This window comes from Phyllopteryx taeniolatus, chromosome 4 (assembly GCF_024500385.1).
Source record: "Phyllopteryx taeniolatus isolate TA_2022b chromosome 4, UOR_Ptae_1.2, whole genome shotgun sequence".
NCBI lineage: Eukaryota > Metazoa > Chordata > Actinopteri > Syngnathiformes > Syngnathidae > Phyllopteryx > Phyllopteryx taeniolatus.
The window spans coordinates 13,112,218-13,135,128 of record NC_084505.1 but is presented as its reverse complement, the minus strand read 5'-3'; the positions used below and the strand labels follow the sequence as shown (position 1 = coordinate 13,135,128).

Below are 22,911 nucleotides of genomic sequence, written 5' to 3'. Positions count from 1 at the left end.
CGACTGGTTAGCACATCTGCCTCACAGTTCTGGGGACCAGGGTTCAAATCCCGGCCCCGCCTGTGTGGAGTTTGCATGTTCTGCCCGTGCCTGGGTGGGTTTTCTTCGGGCACTCCGGTTTCCTCCCTCATCTCAAAAACATGCGTGGTAGGTTGATTGAGGACTCTAAATTGCCCGTAGGTGTGAATGTGAGTGCGAAGGGTTGTTTGTTTCTATGTGCCCTGCGATTGGCTGGTGACCGGTTCAGGGTGTACCCCGCCTCCCGCCCGAAAATATCTGGCATAGGCTCCAGCAGCCCGCGACCCTAGTGAGGATAAGCCATTAAGAAAATGGATGGATGAATATTTGGTGGCATAACCCTTACTTGGAATAACTGCATCAAGCTTGCGACCCATTGACTTCAGACTGTTGCATTCTTCATTTGTAATGCTTTTCCAGGCCTTTACTGCACCCACTTTCAGTTCTTGTTTGTTTCTTCTTTGCAAAATCCAATCTGGCCTTCCGATTCTTTTTGCTGATGAGTGGTTTGCATCTTGTGGTAGAGCCTGTATATTTCTTCTCTCCAAGTCTTCTTCGAGCCATGGATTGTGACCCTAACCCTAACCCTAACCCCCTGCCCTGTGGATGTTGGCAGTGATGACACTGACTGTTGTCCTTGGGTGTTTCTTCAGAGCTCCCACAATGTTACTTTCATCCACTGCTGTTGATATTCTTGGCCGACCTGTTCGATGTCTGTGGCTCGGTACAACAGTAGTTTCTTTCTTTTTCAGGACATTCCAAATTGTTGTATTGGGTATGCCAAATGTTTGTGCAATAGCTCTGATCGATTTTCCCTCTTCTCTCAGCTTCAAAATGGTTTGCTTTTCTCCCATAGACAGCTCTCTGGTTGTCTTGCTTGCTTACCAGCAAATGGAGTTTTCTAATGTTTCAGCAATCAATCTAAAAGGCAACACCTGAGCAACTAGAAACACCCATCAGTCACATGTTCCAATACTTTTGCTCACTTGAAAAGTGGGTTCCTTCCAACAAAAGGTGCTCTGTCCTGAGTTGTTTAACACATCTAGATGTAAATATACCATGAAATAAAAGTTGGAATTCTGAAATTCATCTGTTGATCTGAAACCCAAATGTCTTCAATATTAAACAAAAACAAAGGAATTTACCTTGTTCCAATTCTTTTGGAGCGGACTGTATATTTACGATTACTTGTACTGTACTGGGAAATTTAGGCCACACAAAAAGCCTTACAAATTTGTACCGTAATATGGGTGGCCTCCAAAAAAAAACGCTTCAATGTAACAGACACTCAGCTATATCAGAAAACCCCGCCCCATTAGTCCGTTCTATTGTCGTTACACTGTAATTGCAGCCCCTAACGCTCAAATTAGGTATCCATTAGCAAGCCCACACTAGAGTAATTTGACAACAGGAGCCAAACATTGGGCATGCATGTATTTGATCACACTAACCTGGCAAAAGTTTCCTCAGGTAGGACTTTTTGTGAATCACCATTGGGTTCTTGAAAAGCAAATGAATCCAAAGTGGGAGGGGCATTAGGAGAGGCGCTCTGTTGATAGAGGCGGCGGACTGTGTTGCAGGAAAGTAGATGTGGTGACAGGGAGAGCTCATGGACTCGCGATAACACAATGTCCTCAGTTGACTGGGAGATAAGTACCCTGAGCACTGCCAGGATACCAGAGACCCACAGTTGAACTGTAGTCACTGATGCCTGAAGGAATCGTGTTATGGATTAATGTTAACAACTGGAAAGCACTGGTCAAATTGTGACTTCTCACCATTGTACCCGGGACGACAAACATGCTCTTGAGCAACATATCCACAGGCCTAAGAGAGGAAGGTGCTACGCTCTCAAAAAGAGTGTTCAAAACACCCAAAGCCTCAGGAGAATCCAAATGCATCTGTTGAAAGACACCACTCAAATTGTGAAAATGGCACCAGATGGGACTAAAATACATATCTCATCTGATTTCCGATTATGACATGACGCAGTCCCCACTCCAAACAATCCTTCATGTTGCCTAAGGCCTGGTACACGAAAGTATATTTGAAAGTAAACACAAAATGCAGTTTTAAGATGTTTTTTATTACTACAGTGGAAACAAATCTTCACCTACATGGCCCTGTGTGAAAAAGTGAGAGTTAAAACATAACTGCAGTTTGTCACACCCGAGTTCAATTTCTCGAGCCTGATACTGCCATACCTGTTCTCAATCAAGAAATCACTTAAATAGGACCTGCCTGACAAAGTGAAGTAGACCAAGATCCTCAAAAGCTTGACATCATGCTGAGATCTAAAGAAATTCAGGAACAAATAAGAAAAAGTAATTGAGATCTACCAGTGTAGAAAAGGTTAGAAAACTATTTCTAAAGCTTTTGGACTCCAGCGAACCACAGTGAGAGCCATGAAACTGTGGTTAACCTTCCCAGGAGTGGCCGGCCAACCAAAATTACCCCAAGGGCGCAGCGACGACTCATCCAAGAGGTCACAAAAGACCCCACACAACAACATCCAAAGAACTGCAGGCCTCCCTTGCCTCAGTTAAGGTCAGTGTTCATGACTCCACCATAAAAAAAAGAGACTGAGCAAAAATGGCTTGTATGGTAGAGTTCCAAGACGGAAACCACTGCTGAGCAAAAAGAACATCAAGGCTCGTCTCAATTTTGCCCTAAGGTAAAATACCGTGGTCTGACTGAAATGTTGAACTCTCTGGAAGGAGTGTGTCCCATTACATCTGGTGTAAAAGTAACACTGCATTTCAGAAAAAGCACATCATACCAACAGTAAAATATGGTGACGGTAGTGTGATGGTCTGAGGCTGTTTTGCTTCTACAGGAACTGGATGACTTGCTGTGATAAATGAAACCATGAATTCTGGTGTCTACCAAAAAACCCTGAAGGAGATGTCCGGCCATCTGTTCGTGACCTTCAGCTGAAATGAACTTGGGTTCTGCAGCTGGACAATGATCCAAAACATACCAGCAAGTCCACCTTTGTATAGGTGAAGAAAAAACTAATTCGGAGTGGCCTACTCAATGTCCTGACCAGAATCCTATTACGATGCTGTGACATGACCTTAAAAAGGCGGTTCATGCTCAAAAACCCTCCAATGTGGCTGAATTACAACAACTCTGCAAACATGAGTGGGCCAAGATTCCTCCACAGCGCTGTAAGAGACTCCTTGCAAGTTATCGCAAACACTTGATTACAATTGTTGCTGCTAAGGGTGGCCCAATTAGGTTTAGTGGTAAATCACTATTTCACACAGGGCCATGTAAGTTTGGATTTTTTCTCCCTTAATAATAAATCCATTTAAAAAACTGCATTTTGTGTTTGCTTGTGTTGTCTTTGACTAATAATTTAATTTGATTGATGATGGGAAACATTTAAGTGTGACAAACATTTATTTATTTACGGCGGCTTAGTTGTTCCTCAGTCCGGGTGCTTCTTTGATTGGCTACATTCCATTCCATGTCATAATTCACAAAGTCATGACTCAGGAGTCATCATCTTTCCCCATGGAAATTTTTGGTCATAAATATTCAGTACGTTTAAGATTGTCGGCACCGACCCATTTTGGACCCTTTTATCGGGACAAATTCATTCTTAACACACCTCATAGCACAGGATAATCTTATAAGACATAACTGTGTGGCAAAAAGGGCAGAAAATAATGTCATTTTTTTCCCCCCAGGTCAGGGGCAAAATCGTGACAAAAAAAATCCTGATCATCTTTGTGTATGTACTGGGCCTAAGTGTTACCTGCTGCTTGGCAATCATGGGAAGTATGACATCTGCAATCTGTCTGGACAACCTCTTCCACTTGTCCTCATTTTCTTTGTGAAACTGCTGCAGAACAAGGATGAACATCTCCAAAACCTACATCATGAATGAAAAAGAAAATGTAGGAGAGGCCTACTCTGGATGGCTTGAGAATACTTGGTTGTGTCTTCTTGCAAACTGTGTACCTGGTGGTACTGAACAAGTCTGAGAAGCATAGAGACAACTACTTCTTTCTGTGTATCCAATTCTTTGCCTGCATCTGCCTTGTTGGAGCCCCTCAAGACAAACAGGTCATGAACTATCGGCTGCAAGGCAGGGATAGCTTCAGAGAAAAATGGGAAATCATGTATAAGAATTGTCCAATATCTCTGTGTACTTGAAAACTTGCATCATGTGTGCAACTCTTACCATGTGTGACAGCTTTCCTACCACTGGCCATTATGCCATCACACAGCTGGATGATTTTGGGGATACCGATTATCTGCTTAGAATGGTAACGTTCGTAAGACAGCAGCACCAGGAAGAAAAAGATGTTGGGTATAACTGCCTCTGACTCTCTAAGAGAAACATAACGGTAATCCATTTAGTTAAACAGCTTTGTTACATTAAAAACCGCTCCCTTGTCATATATTAAACAGTACTATACATCAAAATGCACCAGATACATTTTTTCTTTGACAAACTTACCGAAACTGTCCCACTTCAATAAATTCAAACTGTTTCAGGACAAACCCTATGAACACCTAAAACAGAAAAAAAACATGTTGAGAGAATAATCCCCGACTGTAGATGCAAATCATACTGTTAATCCGTTCAACCTGATCAGAGTCCAGCAGGCAGTAGTTGACTCTAAGCTGCACAAGTTGAGCTAGAAGGTCCAGAACCTGTCTTTGCAGAGCCACAGAGGTGCTGGTTGTGTACTGCTTCAAAGCTTTAATCACGAGTGGTTCAAAGAGACGGATGTGGTTGTGGATGGCATTCTGGGCAAACAATTTCAGAACATCTTTTTGTTCAAATAAACTAGAGGGTATTTCAAAGCAAAATATTTCGTAATTACTAATTACTATCTCAGGCAACATGAAATATACAGGTACCTTGTCACCTCTGTGGCGTGTTGCATTTGCAATGTTAGACCTAAGATGGTTTGACGCCTTCTGCATCACATCAAACCATCTGGAAGTGGACAAAGAAGCAACAAATACATGTGATGCTACAGATTTCCCCTAAGACAAAAAAAATTATTTATTTTCCTGCATCTGTTGTGTATGTTTAAACCCACCCAGAGGCGTCCTGCTCTTGCTCAGCCTGGACCATGTTACGTAGACTGGCATCAGCCAGAGCCTGTGTGAAGTGTGTGTATGGTGCCATGAAGCAGTAGTGGTAGAGGCCTGGTCTCAGGTTAGACGAGCCAAGACGGAGCACCTTTCCTTGGGCACGGCTGGGTCCACTCAGGACACCTTCATATTGGGATGCTAAGTTGGTTCCAAACAGTGTCTTTAACAACTGAAGGAGAACAGATTACATACAGTAAGGAATTTAATTTATTTGTTTGGACAATGTTTTTTATTATAATTTTTTTTTCATTCATTCTTACAATTTTTCATATCTCATTTTGCACTCAATTGTAGAATATATGGAACCATCGCACAGGGAAACCAATGCCTTTACGGCCCCTGTCGGCAGGATCCAGCCTTACTCTGTGTGGCGTCCTTGGTGGCAACACACTGCTCAGTGGTGCGACCATATGAAGACTTCCACACAGTGCAAAACAAACAGGCATACCTTCACCAATTACTGACCTGCTGAACACAAACTGTAGCCATGGTAGGTTCTCGGGAGAAGCAGGACTTAAGAAAGCCCAAAATTTCCTCCACACACTGCATAAGGAGGATGGGGAGGGGAAAGTTAATTCTGAAGACATCAGTAATTTAAAAATCTTATTCCGTATAAACTGAACAGGATGAAAATAAAAATACTTTGCTGATATCATGAAGTGTGGCTAGCTCAAGCAGCTGAGACAGAACATCCAAGGCAGCGCGAAGGAAACCACCAAACTTCTCGTGGCTGCAATGAAGGTCCAACGTCACCTAAGAGAAACATTGCAAACAGTCACGTTTCTAGTATATCAGTGGGTAATTCTGAATAAGCTCTGTACCTTATAGTTGGCATGAGTTGCTTTGAGGACATCATAGAGCTTGAGGTAGGTTGGCAGGTGGTAGAAGCTGCCAAGTGTGTTCGACTTGTTTACTGCTGTTCCACCTGTACTGTCAGTAGCTCTGCCTGCACCCCCCCACCCCCCAAAAAAACAACAACTTTAGTCTTGACAGTGCATGAAGGGGGAAACATGTCTTTTCTAGGTTGTTTGTTTGTGTACCTGCATTGAACTCATTGCTTTTCTTTGGGCTCAAAGGCACAGCATTGGGATCAGCAGCCTCCTTCTCTTTGCCCTTCCTGCGAATGGGACTGAGTGAGGGTGTGTTGGTAAGGGAGGGCAGTGTGGCCTGCAGAAAGAGGTAGTGTGAAGCAATTCATTCACATAAAGGGTAGTTATCCATACAGACAAAAAGTCAACCTTAACTGCTGGTCCCGGGGGAGTGTCATCCAGCACATGCGCACAGATGTTTAGGACCTTCAGGAGGTGGGAAAAAAGCTGGTCCACCATTGTCACTAGGGAGCGCTCTGACAATGCTGCCCAGGGTTCCTCCATCTTATTTGGGCCTCCACTAGGATAAGAGCTGCCACTGCTACCTTCTTCCTCTCCAGCCCAGGGGTTGCGCATGCATTTAGGAGCCACCGCTTAAACCAAAAAGGTGAATTGCATATGATTTAATCTATTAAGTAGACAAGCTCTGATACAAATACAAAAGCAATTTGTGCTTGCACAATTAATATGCATTTTTGAGAGTAATTCCAAGCCATATAGGTATTTTGATTTGTGTGCATTACTCACCAGCAAGCAGATTGCCAGTTAGTAACAAAGCATCCTGGTGCGCAGAGAGATCCAGTGGGAACCAGGCAGATGACAGCAAGGAAAGCACCATGTTGGCCATTCCCACTGTTAAGGTCCTTCGCTCCACATCAGGTGAAGAAGGGTTTGGGTTTAAGTTTGGAGTATTGCTGGCCTGGGACAGACTTAAACAGGAGTGAGAACAAAATATTATATATATATATATATATATATATATATATATATATATATATATATATAAATATATAAAATGTGAGCATGTGTCTTCATAAACCTTGAAGCCCTGCCCCTGCTGTGGTTGAGACTTCCTCGAGATGAAACTGTACTAACGGAGTTAATATAGCCGCAGTGCCAGCCTGTGCTCCATGTGCATACTGGAAAATTTGAAGCCAGGAGACACAGTGCTTCACAGCAGCCAAACTTTAAGAAAAAAAAAAAAAAAGACTTATGATAAACAATTATTTGGGAGTAACAGCACATGTGAAAGCTTACAGTCAGGGCCCTCGAGGTAGAGGAGGTGAAAGCATGGGAGATAGCGGTGACGACTCGAGACAAGTTGTTTTCCACTGTGACGTCAGACACTGTGTTTGATAGGTTAAAACCCCGATAAGTCCTGTCAGACAGAAAATAGGTGCATTTTGAAATAAGCCTCATCTTCCAATTAAGTGTTCGTGCATTCTTCAGGGACACAAATTGTTTGCAATCATGTGGCAGACCTATGGTTACCTTGTTATGGTGCTCACTGTGAATTGAGAGGGGGGTTGTGCCTCGTGCATCAGCAGCTGCAGGTAAATTGAACTTTGATCTCGGGCAATAGCAACAACAGGGTCTGTTTGGCCCTGGTCACAGTCATAAAACAATTTAGATATGAGCCTGGTGGAAGACAAAGGACATGATAAAGGGAAAAATAATTTAATCAAACCCTCTATTTCATAAACTGATCTAACAACAAGCATTGAGAAATATTTAAACCACATTGTAACCACATTTTTTGAGACTACAATAGCAAAAGAAAAAGTATACCTGTTGACAGCAGAAGCTGCCACATGGCGGACTCTAGGGTCATCATCACCCAACAAAAGAATGACTACATTATTGAGAACCCGGTCCTGCAGTCGAAGACACTAAACGTGAAGACAAAATATACTCACAATATATAAATCGATAATGAAAAAACTATGCTTAGTATAAGTAGGTCAAAAAAAGTATGTCTAGAAATACCCCAGTGTAGTGATGATCGCCTTTGTGCAAAGCCTCAGTCTTTCTCTCTAAGAAATTGACTAACCTAAGTGATGGGGGTGGACAATTCAGGTTATTTTTTTCCCTTCAGAATTAAAGTATAAGCAGAATGTATTTTAATTAAGAATAGAAAAAAATAATCTAAAACACTTGCCGAAAATCCATCTCAGCCATGGTCTCCAACAGTTCAGTGCGGACAAGCCAGTACGATGAGTCTGTCAGGGCCAGCAGGTCGATCAACAACTGTAGGCCCAGTTCACTTAGTGTACTGCTGCATACTGACATGATGCAGTGCTGAAATACACAAGTTGCACTTATAAAAAAGGTACACCATTACACACGCACACAGAAACTTACCCTGACTGCAACGCAAGCCATCTTGCAGGTTACAGAGGATTCATCTTTTAGAGTTTTTCTCAGCAAAGGCACCAAGTCCACCAGGGACAAAGGGTTCCCTGAAAAGTACAAGTTGAGTAGTGATGACTAATTCTAAACTGTTCTCTGGCTGCCATCATACATCAACATCAATAAATAAATAACACTACACAAACACACTGACCTGTTGCGCTCTGCACACTGGCCAGCCAGGTCTGTATGTTGTAACGAGTTTTAGTAAGTGCAGCCTGAATAATGGCTGCACAGAGGATAGCTGTGGCACCTCTGATCTGTGGGTCCCCATGGTGAATTAGGTTCAGCACATCACTGACATACTGCTGTTCTGAAGACATCGTAAGGTAGAAAGGTCAAAGGCTGTGCTTGGTAATAAACCACTTTGAGCATAATTATCTTTGCCATAAGGATTTCCATAGAATACGTAAGTTAGCTAAGCAATAGGCTACAGTCTTTAGGTAGCGACTAAGTAAGAAAACAACACAATAACCAAAATACTCTACCTGCAAACAATACTTCATTAAACTGAGTGTTTTCACCTCTCCTTGAGCCGTCACCTTATCGTGGTGGAGGGGTTTGTGTGTCCCAATGATCCTAGGAGCTAAGTTGTCTGGGGCTTCACGCCCCTGGTAGGGTCACCCATGGCAAACAGGTCCTAGGTGAGTCACGAGACAAAGCACGGCTCCAAAAACCCCTATGACGAACAAAATATATGGATCTAGGTTTCCCTTGCCCGGATGCGGGTCACCGGGGCCCCCCCTCTGGAGCCAGGCCTGGAGGTGGGGCTCGAAGGCGAGCGCCTGGTGGCCGGGCCTGCACCCACGGGGCCCGGCTGGGCACAGCCCAAAAGGGTAACGTGGGTCCCCCTTTCCATGGGCTCACCACCTGTGGGAGGGGCTATAGGTGTCGGGTGCAGTGTGGAACGGCCCCCCCGATCAGAACCCGGATGGTGTTCTGTTATAGGACTTCTGTGCTCACCACGGATTGTCCATAACGAACAACATGTTCAAGCATAAGAGTGTCCACACATGCACTTGGCACCAGGACACCCTAGGTCGCAGTTCGATGATCGACTTTGTGGTCGTGTCATCGGACTTGTGCGCATGTCTTGGACACTCGGGTGAAGAGAGGGTCGGAGCTGTCAACTGATCACCACCTGGTGGTGAGTTGGCTCTGATGGTGGGGGAAGATGCCGGTCCGATGTGGCAGGGCCACAAATATTGTAAGGGTCTGCTCGGAACGTGTGGGGCTGTCCTGGTTGACACGCCTCTGCAACATCGCATGGACATCGGGGAGAGTGCCTCTGGAGTGGCAGACTGGGGTGGTGGTCCCCCTTCTTAAGAAGGGGGACCGGAGGGTGTGTTCCAACTACAGGGGGAACACACTCCTGAGCCTTCCAGGTAAGGTCTATTCAGGGGTGCTGGAGAGGAGGGTCCGTTAGGAAGTCGAATCTCAGATCCAGGAGGAGCAGTGTGGTTTTTGTCCTGGCCGTGGAACAGTAGACCAGCTCTACACCCTCAGCAGTGTCCTCGAGGGTGCATGGGAGTTCGCCCAACCAGTCTACATGTGTTTTGTGGACTTGGAGAAGTCGTTCGACTGTGTCCCTCGGGGAGTCCTGTGGGGGGTGCTTCGGTAGTATGGGGTACCGAACCCCCTGATACGGGCTGTTCGGTCCCTTTACGACCGGAGTCAGAGTTTGGGCCGCATATCCGGCAGTAAGTCGGACTCGTTCCTAGTGAGGGTTGGACTGCGCCAAGGCTGTGCTTTGTCACCATTTCTGTTTATAACTTTTATGGACAGAATTTCTAGGCGCAGAGGGGGTCCGGTTTGCTGGCCTCAGTATTGCATCTCTGTTTTTTGCAGATGATGTGGTTATGTTGGCTTCATCAAGCTGTGATCTCCAACTCTCACTGGAGCAGTTCAGAGCAGAGTATGAAGCGGCTGGGATGAGAATCAGCACCTCCAAATCTGAGACCCTGGTCCTCAGTCGGAAAAGGGTGGCGTGCCCTCTCCAGGTCGGGGATGAGATCCTGCCCCAAGTGGAGGAGTTCAAGTATCTTGGGGTCTTGTTTACGAGTGAGGGAAAAATGGAACGGGAGATTGACAGGCAGATCGGTGCAGCGTCTGCAGTGATGCGGACTTTGTATCGGTCCGTTGTGGTAAAGAAGGAGCTAAGCCGAAGCTCTCGATTTACCGGTCGATCTACGCTCCTACCCTCACATATGGTCACGAGCTGTGGGTCGTGACCGAAAGAACAAGATTCCGGATAGAAGCGGTCGAAATGAGTTTCCGCTGCAGGGTGGAAACTCCCTCAGAGATGGGGTGAGAATCTCGGTCATCCGGGAGGATCTAAGAGTAGAGCCGCTGCTCCTCCGCATCGAGAGGTGCCAGATGAGGTGGCTGGGACATCTGATTCGGAGGGCTCCCGGACGCCTCCCTGGTGAGTTGTTCCGGGCATGTCCCACCGGGAGGAGACCCCGGGGATGACCCAGGACACGCTGGAGAGACTCCGTCTTTCGGCTGGCCTGGGAACGCCTCGGGATCCCCCCGGAAGAGCTGGATGAAGTGGCTGGGGAGAGGGAAGTCTGGGCGTCCCTGCTAAAGCTACTGCCCACGCGACCCAACCTCGGATAAGCGGTAGAAAATGGATGGATGGATGAGTGTTTTCATAATTTCAACAACAGCTTCTGGCAGAAACCTAATATACTATATGACAACAAGATCCTTGTACCACATGGGTGGGTGCATGCTTTGGGTGCCATGGAGTATCAAGCAGCGAATTTAAGAATCCTCAATTAGTACATGCAGGTGTTTTCACTGATGGCCTGACTTCACCTCTTATTGTCACTGAGAGGGTTTATACAGAGTCAGTTCTAGTTAGTCCTATTGGGAGACACTTAATCTGAAAACCCATTAACCCAATTTTGGCTTGAATGAAATTCAAACTGTAAAAAAGCTGTTTTATTTATTTGTTTATTTTTACCTTCCACTGGAATGCCGTCCAGCAGCTCCAGGTAGAGGGAATTAAAGAAGGCTTCAGGAAGCAGTGCCCCAGCTGCACCAATGCAACTGACTGCCAGGGCCTTCACACTGACTCGTACCTCCTTGTCAGGGATCACACCTGGTGATACAAATGTAAACAAAATTTATCAGAAATACCCACAGCAATACTTCCATTGTCATTATAAAGACGGATACTTTTTATCTTCTGTTAAATGTTACTTGAAATTTCTAATGATCTACAGTGGAGGAAATAATCATTTGATCCCTCACTAATACCCACTGACGAAGACTAAGTCTATAATTTTAATGGTAGGTGTAGTTTAATTGGGAGAGAGAGAATATCAAAAGGAAAATCGAGTAAATCACATAAAAGATTTAATTTTGCAATTCATTGAGGGAAATAAGTATTTCACCCCATATCAAAACTTGACTTGGTGGAGAGCCCCTTGTTGGCCAGTGCAGAGGTCACACGTTTCACCAGGTTTGCACACATCTCAGGAGGAATTTTGGGTAACGCCTCTTTGCAGATCCTCTCCAAATCCTTAAGGCCCAGTACACACATTAAGACAATGGGCCTGTTTTTGTGCCGATTTCGCCCCTTTCCGACCGAGCACATCAAACACCAGACAATCTTGTTTTATAAGATTATCCTTAAATATGATGTGTTAAGAGTGGATTCGTCCAGATTTTAGGGTCCGAAACAGGTCAACCAAAAGGCTTCGTGTGTGGGAAATGCCAACTTCTCCTGAGTCGGTTTTGTGAGATTACGTGTGATCACACGAGACTTCGAGATCGGCGGTGCAATAGCATCTTTGTGTGTGGTCTGTTGTGTTGAGATTCTGGGAGCACACCACACACGGCGGCCAAAACTTTTGAAAGCCCGTTTTTTTTTTTATCTTTATGTGTGGGGTCTATATAGCAGATCAAAAAAAAATCTTTAAGAGTGGAAAAACCTTTATGTGTGTACCAGGCCTAACGTTTTGAGGCTGTACCTTGGCAACTCCAAGCTCCAGCTTCCTCCACAGATTTTGTATGGGATTTAGGTCTGGAGAATGGCTAGGCCACCCCATGACCTTAAAGTGCTTCTTCTTCTTTAGCAAGTCTATCATTTCTTTAGCTGTGTGTTTTGGGTTAGCGTTGTACTGGAAGCCACATCAACGACCCATTTAAAGTGTTCTGGCTGAGAGAAGGAGGTTGTCACCCAGGATTTCACAGTACAAGGCTCCATCCACAGTTCCTTCGATGAAGTAAGTTGACCTGTCCCATTTGCAGAGAAACACCCCCAAAGCATAATGCTTCCACCTCCATCCATGCTTGGCGGTGGGGATGGTATTCTTTGCATCATAGTCTCAATTCGTCTTCCTCCAAACATAGCGAGTCAAATTAATTCCAAACAGCTCGATTTCTGTCTCACTGACCACATCACCTTCTCCCAAACACTCTTTGAATCATTCAGGTGTTCACTGGAAAACTTCACACAGGTCTGTACATGTGCCTCCTTGACCAGGGGGATGTTAGAGAGGCTGCAGGATTTTAATCCATTACAACGTGGTGTGTTAATCTTTTTATTGGTGACTGTTGTTCCAACTGCCTTGAAAGCATTAGCAAGCTCCTCCCCTGTAGTTCTAGGCTGATGCCTCACCTTCCTCATGATCACTGATACCCAACAAGATGAAATCTTGCAAGGAGGCCCAGACCAAGGGAGCTTGACGCTCATTTCTTTTCACCCAGCTTCTTGCAAATGGTCTTCCCAGCCCATTCCAGCCTTGTGCAGGTCAACAATCTTGTCCGTGATGTCCTCCGAAAGTTCTTTGGTCTTGCCAATGATGGAGAGGTTGGCATGAAATGCAAATACATTATCTTTTTTAAAATGTGATTTTCTGAATTTAGTTTTAGAATTCTCTCTCTGTCTCTGTTAGAATAAACCTACCATAAAAATTATAGGCCACCCATGTCTTTGTCAGTGGGTGAACTTACAAATTCAGTGAGGAATCAAATAATTATTTCCTCCACTGCATATTAATACAGCGGCTGACATAATTATTTAACACATCACCATTTTTCTCACTAAATATATTTCCATAGGTGCTATTGACATGAAAGTTTCACCAGATGCACGACCCTAGTGAGGATAAGCGGTACAGAAAATGGATGGATGGATGGATGTTGTAAACAACCCAACTAACCCACACATATAAAGAAAGTAGAACAAATAAGATCAGAAATTAAGTTGTGTGTAATAATGTCAAATGAAACAGTGAAAAAGTATTGAACACGCCAACTGGTATTTATTTAATACTTTGTACAAAAGACTTTGTTTGCAGTGACAGGTTCAAGATGCCTCCTGTATGGAGAAACTAGTCGCATGCATTGCTCTGGTGTGATTTTGGCCCATTCCTCCACAGAAGCAGTCTTCAAATCTCGTGGGCTTCTTTTATGGACCTTGAGTTTCAGTTCTTTCCATAGATTTTCGATTGGATTAAAGTCAGGTGATTGGCTGGACCATTCTAGCAGCTTTATTTTATTTTTTTAAAACCAATTGAGTTTCCTTGGCAGTATGTTTTGGATCATTATCCTGATGAAATCTCTACTCTTATTTCATTTTCATCATCTTCGTAGATGGCAGTTCCATACCATCATGGTCCCACCTCTGAAGTTCACTGGTATGGTGTTTTTAGGATGATGTGCAGTGCCATTTCTCCTCCAAACGTGGTGTGCATTATGGCATCCAAAGAGTTAAATTTTGCTCTCATCAGACCAGACTATATTCTCCAAGTTTTTAACTGGCTTGTCCAAATGTTGTTCAGAAAACTTTAAACGAGCTTTGACATGCTTTTTTTCAGCAATGGAGTCTTGCGTGATGAGCGTGCATACAGGCCATGGCGGCGGAGTACATTACTCACTGTTTTCCTTGTGACAACAGTACCTGCTAATTCCAGGTCTTTTTTAAATGCGCCAAAGGTGGTCCTTGGTTCTTGGACAACTCTTCTGATTATTCTTTGCACTCCTCTGTCAGAAATCTTACAAGGAGCACCTGATCAAGGCAAATTTATGGTGGTATGATTGGCTTTCCAGTTACATATTATTATAGTATTGTGTTCAATACTTTTTCCTTGTGTCATTTCACATTATTACACACAACTTTATTTCTGATCTTATTTGTTCTACTTTCTTTACATGTATGCATTACTTGGGTTGTTCCCAATATCTTTTGAAAATTTTATGTCAATAGCACCTTTGGAAACTTATTTAGCAAAAAATGGTGACGTGTTAAATAAAGTAATTTCTCGTGCATAATGCGCATTTCCCCCCCCCCCAAAAATTGTCAAATATCAATAGTGCGCATTATACATATGTATAGAGGAAAATGGAAAAAACTCACATTTTATAAATGTATGCCGCCATCTATAGGTTATGAAAAAGCTGTACACTTTCATTCCAATATGCCACCGCCACTTAAGGTTATGAGAAAGGTGTTTATTTATTTATTTTAAATATGACTGAATAACAACCATCATTAATTTCTTTAGGGTTATGTTTTGTTTAATGATAATGCTTTTTTGAAATGGTTGACCGTTTAATTTGAATTCCATTAAAATAAAATTTTATGTGTTTTGTCTGGCCCTTCATGTTTTCTTTAAAGAATTTTACACATTTTACAAATTCTGCCTGGGTAATCAAACATATGAGCACAACTGTGTGTTTTGTAATTTACTAAATAAAAGTAGGGCTATGAATTTGAAAATAAGAGCCAGTAAAAAAAAAAAAAGAGTTACGTTTAAATAAAGTGCTTTAATTCAGATTAATTATTTAAAAAAAATACAGATAATACTTCATGTTTTGATCATATGGGTAGAAGCAAATTCATGAATTGTAAAAATGCATTATACATTGGTAGAAGGGTTTTCCAAAATGTTTAGGTCAACTTGGCGGTGCGTACTATACACGAGAAATTACGGTACTTATTTCAGCCGCTGTATGTGTTCAGGAAAACTGTGGCCAATAATAATAATGGACTATTTACTCCAGCTATCTTTAACATTGTTAGCAAGTACATTTTGACATAGTAATTCATTTTCATTTTGTAGTACTGTATTGTACGTAAAGCGCTTATATACTGCACTTAGTTTGCATTAAAAACATTTGTGGTGTTAAAGGGATGCGTTAACACATTAATTTTGACAACCCTAATATTGATATATACAAATGTTCCTCTCCTCACTGATGTGCGAGAGCAGTTAGAAGGGGGAGAGTGGTAGCAGAGTTAACAAAACGCACCTAAAGCATTATTCTTACTTGCCTCGTCGTGTGGGGTGGCTGCTGAGCCTCCCCACCTTCTTTGGTTTTAACCACAAGTTGGAAATGATTCACATCAACGCTTGAAATATTTTTCTTTTGCTATGAGGAGCAGTTTTGCTAATCATTTCTTCATTTGATGAGCAACTTTATAATTTTGAGGAGCAATTTTTTGCAGGTGATCGCACAAGGACCTGAAGAGTGGGTTTTATTAAACAATAAAAATATGACATAACAGGGGAGTTGAATGTAGGGCTGCAGGTATTGAATATTTTAGTACTCGAGTATTCCACTGTAAATTCTAGCAAATAAGATTTTGGATAAACCTTTGTTCACTTAAGCAGCTAGCATTTTGTGACATATTAATAGATTAGTTTCATGGCTGTGCATTAACTTATACTACTAGACGTTTTGGACGTGTTCAAATTGTTCAAACTAAAATAAAAAAACCTCAAGAGAGAAAACTATTTCCTTCATTTGACTTCACCAAAACCCTCCTCAGTTTGGGTAAATGACCCATGTTACTCTTATTCCTATCGACCACCTTTGCCACATTTTTTCAACTGCATGACTCAAAACGTAGCCACTTACAAATCACATGGTCATATACTGGCCATTTGAGCAAAACTTTGAATCAATCTGTATGTAAGTAACGTGGTTGCGTTATACTGTACTTGTCACAAATTTGACAGAACTCATAATTAACAGAGACCGTCCCGAGGGCCAACGTAATGTTAGTAAGGTAGACTAACAATCTCACTTTTCGCTATGTTAATTTGACCTCGTCTTTGGTCCCACGACCCAGCTTAATACTCCCAACGTCTTCGGCGGAGAGAAAGGTCCACGTTACAACGAATGGTTGCACGCCTTGCATTTCAGTATGAAATGCTCCCACACTTTGGCCATTGTATGTCATTTGCTCTCACATTTTACTTAATTCGGTTTCGCCCTTCCCACACCAAGCAAACGAGCTTGGCTTCCCTTCTGCCTTTTCGGTGATGTAATCACATTGTGTTACCCCCATGCATCTGTAGAGACCAGCGAGGATTTTTGGACAGTCGCCACGGTTCATTTATCGGGAAAAACAACAAACTGTGATTCGCAGTTTTGCTTTTCAATGTGTTTTATGAGGAACAAACTGTGAATTTTGACTAAATAGTAATGCGAGACTAATTCCAGGCTTGCACATGTTATCACATGGTATCCACTTTCTCATTTCCCATGGGTGATCTAGACCTTGTATCCTGGACCTTCCTGGAGTTCATACTCACCATTCTTTTGTCCTGTCAACAGGAAGGAAGCAGCAAGAAGCCTGACACAGTGCACGAGTGGCTCCGCCCCCTGGTCTGTATAATGTCCAATTGGACCATTTATACTTGATGGCTGATGAAGTTGTGAAATGAACAAATTTTTTTTTTTTTTTTTTTTACTGTCACTGACATTGTGAAATACAGACATGAATTAAGTAAAATTACCTTGCTGTCAGGTTCAATTTCAGTGGGTTCCTCCTTTGGTATAAAGCGGTCCACACTGCTGTCAGAACCCTGCCGATTGTGACCTCTGAAGTCGAAAAGATGTGGTTTGCTCAGAGCTGCACACAAACACCCACAGTGACGACAGTCCTTGAACAACTTCTGCAAAATAAGTGTTTTTTGTTTGTTTTGTATTTGTAAACTAATATACCCAGTGTCGACGGCAGAAATGAGGCTTCATTTTGGGATGAAGGTGCTGTCCCTTCATCTTCCTCATCCTGTAGAGTTCCGATCTGCATCCCAGAGTACTGGCTCTCACTGCCATCCAGCAACTTAGGGTAACACACAAGCAAAACCTTAGCTTTTCAGTAAATTACACTATGAAATGCAACAAAGTATAAGGATAGGATTATGTTTTCCAGTCATTTTGAATTCGACTAATTTGACCAACAAGAGCACCTCCTAAATATTAAGATTGGACTGCTTTCTCACTGTTGTGCCTTGTCCATCTGGTGATGAAAATGCTTTGCAAAATAACGTAACACTATTGACAAAGATAACGTGGAGATATGTTAATAGAACGTTTGGGGGGTAAAAAAAAAACCTGACGTCCAAGAAATGTGTCACAATAATGAACTCCTTCGCTCATATTACTACCACTATTCAACATCAAGTACAACCCCAATTCTAATGAAGTTGGGACGTTGTGTTAAACAAATAAAAACAGAATACAAAGATTTGCAAATCATGTTCAACCTATATTTAATTGAATTCACTACAAATACAAGATATTGAATGTTCAAACTGATCAACTTTATTGTTTTTAGCAAATAATCATTAACTTAGAATTTTATGGCTGCAACACGTTCCAAAAAAGATGGGACAGGTGGTAAAAAAAAGACTGAGAAAGTTGAGGAGTGCTCATCAAACACCTGTTTAGGACATCCCACAGGTGAACAGGCTAATTGGGAACAGGTGGGTGCCACGATTGGGTATAAAAGGAGCTTCCCTGAATTGCTCAGTCATTCACAAGCAAAGATGGGGTGAGGTTCACCTCTTTGTGAACAAGTGCGTGAGAAATTAGTGGAACAGTTTAAGGACAAGGTTCCTCAACGTACAATTGCAAGGAATTTAGGGATTTCATCATCTACAGTCCATAATATCATCAAAAGTTTCAGAGAATCTGGAAAAATCACTGCATGTAAGCAGCAAAGCTGAAAACCAACATTGAATGCCCGTGACCTTCGATCCCTCAGGCGGCACTGCATCAAAAACCGACATCAATGTGTAAAGGATATCACCACACAGGCTCAGTAACACTTCAGAAAACCAATGTCAGTAAATACAGTTCGGCGCTACATCCGTAAGTGCAACTTGAAACTCTACTATGCAAAGCAAAAGCCATTACTCAACAACACCCAGAAAGGCTGCCTGCTTCTCTGGGCCCGCGCTCATTTAAGATGGGCTGATGCAAAGTGGAAAAGTGCTATGTGGTCCATTGAGTCCACATTTCTAATTGTTTTGGGAAATTTTGGGCATAGTGTCCTCCGGAAAAGAACCATACGGACTGTTATGGACACAAAGTTCAAAAGCCAGCATCTGTGATGGTATGGGGCTGTGTTAGTGCCAATTGCATGGGTAACTTACACATCTGTGAAGGCACTATTAATGCTGAAAGATACATACAGGTTTTGGAGAAACATATGCTGCCATCCAAGCAACGTCTTTTTCATGGACGCCGTTGCTTATTTCAGCAAGACAATGCCAAACCACATTCTGCACGTGTTACAACAGCGTGGCTTCGTAGTAAAAGAGTGCAGGTACTAGACTGGCCTGCCTGCAGTCCAGACCAGTCTCCCTTTGAAAATGTGTGGCACATTACAAAGCTTCAACAATTAGTGTTCTCAGTTCCCAAACCTTTATTGAATGTTGTTAAAAGAAAAGGTGATGTAACACAGTGAATCCTGCTCTAAAGTTTCGGTGTGGGTGAAGTAATTTAATTATAATAAAGTAATTTAATTACAGTAAGTTAGCACCCATTATTTCTGTCATGTTGTAATGGTGATTTGACCTAAACTTATTACAGTGGCCAATCCTTGAATGCCCCCTAGGGGTCATTGTCGAAAATGTATTTTGTCTAAAATGCCCGACAATACTTTAAGATACTCAGTATACAGTACACAAGTATATACAATAAATGAACAAGTCATGTAAATAGAAAAATTGCTCCACCTTGTGATCGGATTGGTTATCGTTTTTTTTAAACTTGCTGATCGGTGATCGGCCCCAAAAATCCTGATCATGTAAAGCCTAGTTTTGATTTTTTGAAATAATAATTTATTACTTTAAGAGCTATGGAATTTTATGCAGAAACCATTTTGTGCACTTTTATGCACTGCCAATTCGAAATATCCATCCATCCATTTTCTGAGCCGCTTCTCCTTACTAGGGTCGCGGGCGTGCTGGAGCCTATCCCAGCTGTCATCGGGCAGGAGGTGGGGTACACCCTGAACTGGTTGCCAGCCAATTTAGAGTCTCCAATTTATGCATGTTTTTGGGATGTGGGAGGAAACCGGAGCGCCCAGAGAAAACCCACGCAGGCACAGGGAGAACATGCAAACTCCACACAGGTGGGGCCGGGGATTGAACCCGGGTCCTCAGAACTGTGAGGCTGACGCTCTAACCAGTCGTCCACCGTGCCGCCTATATATGTATTTATCTTTTTAAATCAGATTTATCAATTAATCAAAAAAGTAAGACAGATAAATAGATTATTAAAATAATCCTTAGTTGCAGCCCTATGTGAATGTGAGAGTGAATAGTTGTCCATCTCTGTATGTGCCCTGCGACCGACTGGCGACCAGTCAAGGGTGTAGTCCGCCTTTCGCCCGAAGTCAGATGGGATGGGCTCCAGCTCCCCTAAACAGGATAAGCAGTATAGAAAATGGATAGATGGATAAAGATAGCCAGGTGGCTCAAAATACCTGACATGAACTAGGCCTATCACGATAATTACTATATCGACTTATCGTTTGATAAATAAAATGGACACAATAGTTTTTCCGGAATCAATAAATTGTCATTGCTGTGGTGAGCCAGCGTGCGGATCACATTGTGAGCTGACAGAGCTGGATGGCTGTGTCGTTAGCTGCTAGTGGGCTCAGGTACGCCGGCATACACTCTTGCCGCTGTTGGCTCCGTCCAATGCGCCACAGCCTTGCTCCAGGTGCAGCGCGCATATTCACACAACAGAGACACTTAAAGGAAAGTTAACTGTTTGTTGTGTTCGCTAGGCCTCGAGCAAACGAGCTAGGTCACAAGCTAATGTGCTAGCAAATTAGGTGGCTAAGCAGCTCGCTCCACCGTGGCGATGTCTTTCAAAACATTAGCGCTTCGCTCAGAGTTGTTGTGTCTAAGTCCCCAATTTACACAAACACGGGCACATTAACCGTTTATTATGTATAACCTCAATGGCACACCTTATTCAGCCAGTAGTTTCCACCATTTGAAAAAAAGATTATTCAAGCAACATGTTTTTACTCATGTTTTTAAGATTGTCGGGTGAAAGCTGCAGCTGGCTACCAGTGTGGACTGAACGGGTGGCAACAATAGGGAAACGAAATATGCAACATATGGGGGGAGGGGGACTGAACTTTGAACTAGTTTGTGTACAAAATGAACTTTTCCAACACTGTGGATGGATGGATGGACAGCTCGACAGATAGATAGACAGACAGAAAGATAGATTAATTGACAGAGAGACTCAGACTAATAATGTTGCAACTGTTACTTTTATTTCTTTATCTACTTTTCTACCTCTTTTACTTGCTTTCTTTGTACTGTTGGTGCTGTGATGCTGCTGCTGGAGCCTTATTTTCCCTGAGGGAACGCTCCCAAAAATTCTGTCTGTCTATCTGTCAGTCTGTCTGTCTAATCTAGATCACCACAAATTGGACATTTTGACCTAGTCAATTTGCCATAGTTGGCGATCAAAGATGGCCGCCGTGGTGTGCATGCGCAGTACAGATCATGCTGGCGCCACAACTCGTGCCTTGACAGACGGTTCACATGGCGAAAATTTACTTCTGATCGGTTTGGCAAAGGAATATTCCACCCCTGTCAAACCAAATGAAATTCACTTGATTTGGGCTTCTAAACCTATTAAAATCAGAATAGAAGACTCAATGTAAACCAGATTAGTCATGTAGCTCTATTCTTCATTTCAGACCCAGGGCGATGATCCACATCGCAGAGTAATGAAAAACCAATTAATAGAGTAACAAGAAAGGAAATTATAACAACAACAATAATGATACCGATTTTAAAGCAAAAAAATAAAATTGGGTGGGCCTTGTTTTTCATGATTTCTGAAACAAAAAAAAACCAATATTATTGTTTATCGTGATAGTCTGGGGGAAAATACATCTTAAAAAATTGTTATCGTGACAGGCCTAACATGAACTATCCCAAACATAACAACGAACACACGCTGTTCCTTTTCGCTTTAGTGTGGCTGGCAATTGGATTATTAATGCACATGCGCGCAACGGGGATGAGTGGACCAACGTGTAACGACGTGAACCCCAAAATGTAGTATGAACAGAACACCAGGGGTATCCACAGTCCAGTCCAGGTGCAGTCAGCAGATGCATAATAGCGAAAGTATGAATTGGTCTTAAGCTTGCAAACCCATTTGTCGTCTTGTAATGGTTTAAAACGCTAATAGAAAGGTTAGAATCATAAATACAGTACAAATATGCATATTCATTCAGACTGACCAGCTCTGCAACATCTGAGGGGGTGACAGCTGAGTCCGGCCCTTCGGTCGTGGTCTGGGAGGAGTCACTGGGTGGGAGTGAGCCTTCATTGGTGCTTAGGAGTGACCCGTCTTCGATAAAGGGGCCTCCATCTGGCGTGGCATTCTCTGGTGTAGTGTAGTCAGCAGTCTCCGGAGTAACGTTAGCCCCACCGCTTGAGCTTTGACTCAGCATCTCCTCCTCATTTTCGTTGGGTGACTCAGGCGTGTCTGACACCGATGTCCCGCCTCCAGCCCCGCCCTGCTCAGAGGAGGCGCTCAGGTCCACAGAGTCCCCGGGCTGCAAGGTATGCTGAGAGGAGCGTGGCTGTTCGGTAATGATGTCCACCTGGGCTGCCGAGGAGCCATCAGTTTCATCAACAGATGCTGGAGAAAATAAATAGATATAATGATGGTGCTACTGTCATGGTGTCAGTCTATACTGTTTTAACGGCATGAAATCATTAGTACGTCTAAGGACATGGCTAGCTAATAAAAATATATTCTGTAGCAATGGCACTCTATAATAGGTTTGTATAGTATACATAAAGAGATAATGTACAATAAAACAAAAGCAAGTCACGGTTTACAACGTTACAGGATGAACTCACATGTGAAAGCGCCAGTGGTGACCTCATTCTTCTCTGAATCATCTTCCAAACCCTCCTCCTCCCTTAAAAGGATTTTCCCTGGAGAAGGTACATGAGGATTACCACAATTATTTCTATTTGCTAACTGCCAGGATAATGAATGGATATTTTTTTGACAAAAGTCAGAGGTTTACATACAGAAGGAATACTATGTATTTAAACAATTTGGGAAAACCCAGATGATATCATGTCTTCGGTAGCTTCTGATAAATTTATTGACAACATCGGAGTTAATCAGAGACACGCCTGTGGATGTATTTGAAGGCGCAACAGAAACATTGCTTCTTTGTGTAACA

General features: G+C 42.8%; 1 protein-coding gene and 1 non-coding gene across 10 annotated transcripts in view; both read right to left on the bottom strand.

Moving 5' to 3' along the window:
- The window catches only part of htt (huntingtin), a 65,653-nt gene that overhangs the window by 26,808 nt on the left and 15,934 nt on the right, over positions 1-22,911 (bottom strand). For all 9 annotated transcript variants that reach the window (XM_061769642.1, XM_061769648.1, XM_061769643.1 and 6 more), the window contains 29 exons: positions 22,577-22,654; positions 21,949-22,352; positions 17,382-17,502; positions 17,174-17,289; positions 16,970-17,081; positions 11,383-11,520; positions 8,569-8,727; positions 8,367-8,464; positions 8,164-8,303; positions 7,992-8,055; positions 7,794-7,894; positions 7,497-7,643; positions 7,263-7,383; positions 7,045-7,190; positions 6,753-6,934; positions 6,375-6,598; positions 6,177-6,303; positions 5,958-6,082; positions 5,779-5,889; positions 5,602-5,679; positions 5,082-5,305; positions 4,897-4,975; positions 4,621-4,782; positions 4,490-4,545; positions 4,211-4,359; positions 3,988-4,124; positions 3,782-3,898; positions 1,797-1,919; positions 1,470-1,729 (listed from right to left, as the gene is read on the bottom strand). In XM_061769642.1, coding sequence (XP_061625626.1) covers positions 1,470-1,729; positions 1,797-1,919; positions 3,782-3,898; positions 3,988-4,124; positions 4,211-4,359; positions 4,490-4,545; positions 4,621-4,782; positions 4,897-4,975; positions 5,082-5,305; positions 5,602-5,679; positions 5,779-5,889; positions 5,958-6,082; positions 6,177-6,303; positions 6,375-6,598; positions 6,753-6,934; positions 7,045-7,190; positions 7,263-7,383; positions 7,497-7,643; positions 7,794-7,894; positions 7,992-8,055; positions 8,164-8,303; positions 8,367-8,464; positions 8,569-8,727; positions 11,383-11,520; positions 16,970-17,081; positions 17,174-17,289; positions 17,382-17,502; positions 21,949-22,352; positions 22,577-22,654 — 4,099 coding nt within the window. The remainder of the gene's footprint in view (positions 1-1,469; positions 1,730-1,796; positions 1,920-3,781; positions 3,899-3,987; positions 4,125-4,210; positions 4,360-4,489; positions 4,546-4,620; positions 4,783-4,896; positions 4,976-5,081; positions 5,306-5,601; positions 5,680-5,778; positions 5,890-5,957; positions 6,083-6,176; positions 6,304-6,374; positions 6,599-6,752; positions 6,935-7,044; positions 7,191-7,262; positions 7,384-7,496; positions 7,644-7,793; positions 7,895-7,991; positions 8,056-8,163; positions 8,304-8,366; positions 8,465-8,568; positions 8,728-11,382; positions 11,521-16,969; positions 17,082-17,173; positions 17,290-17,381; positions 17,503-21,948; positions 22,353-22,576; positions 22,655-22,911) is intronic.
- LOC133477539 (small Cajal body-specific RNA 14) lies at positions 5,431-5,560 on the bottom strand. The gene has a single exon (XR_009788394.1). It is a non-coding gene; the product is annotated as a small Cajal body-specific RNA 14 (non-coding RNA).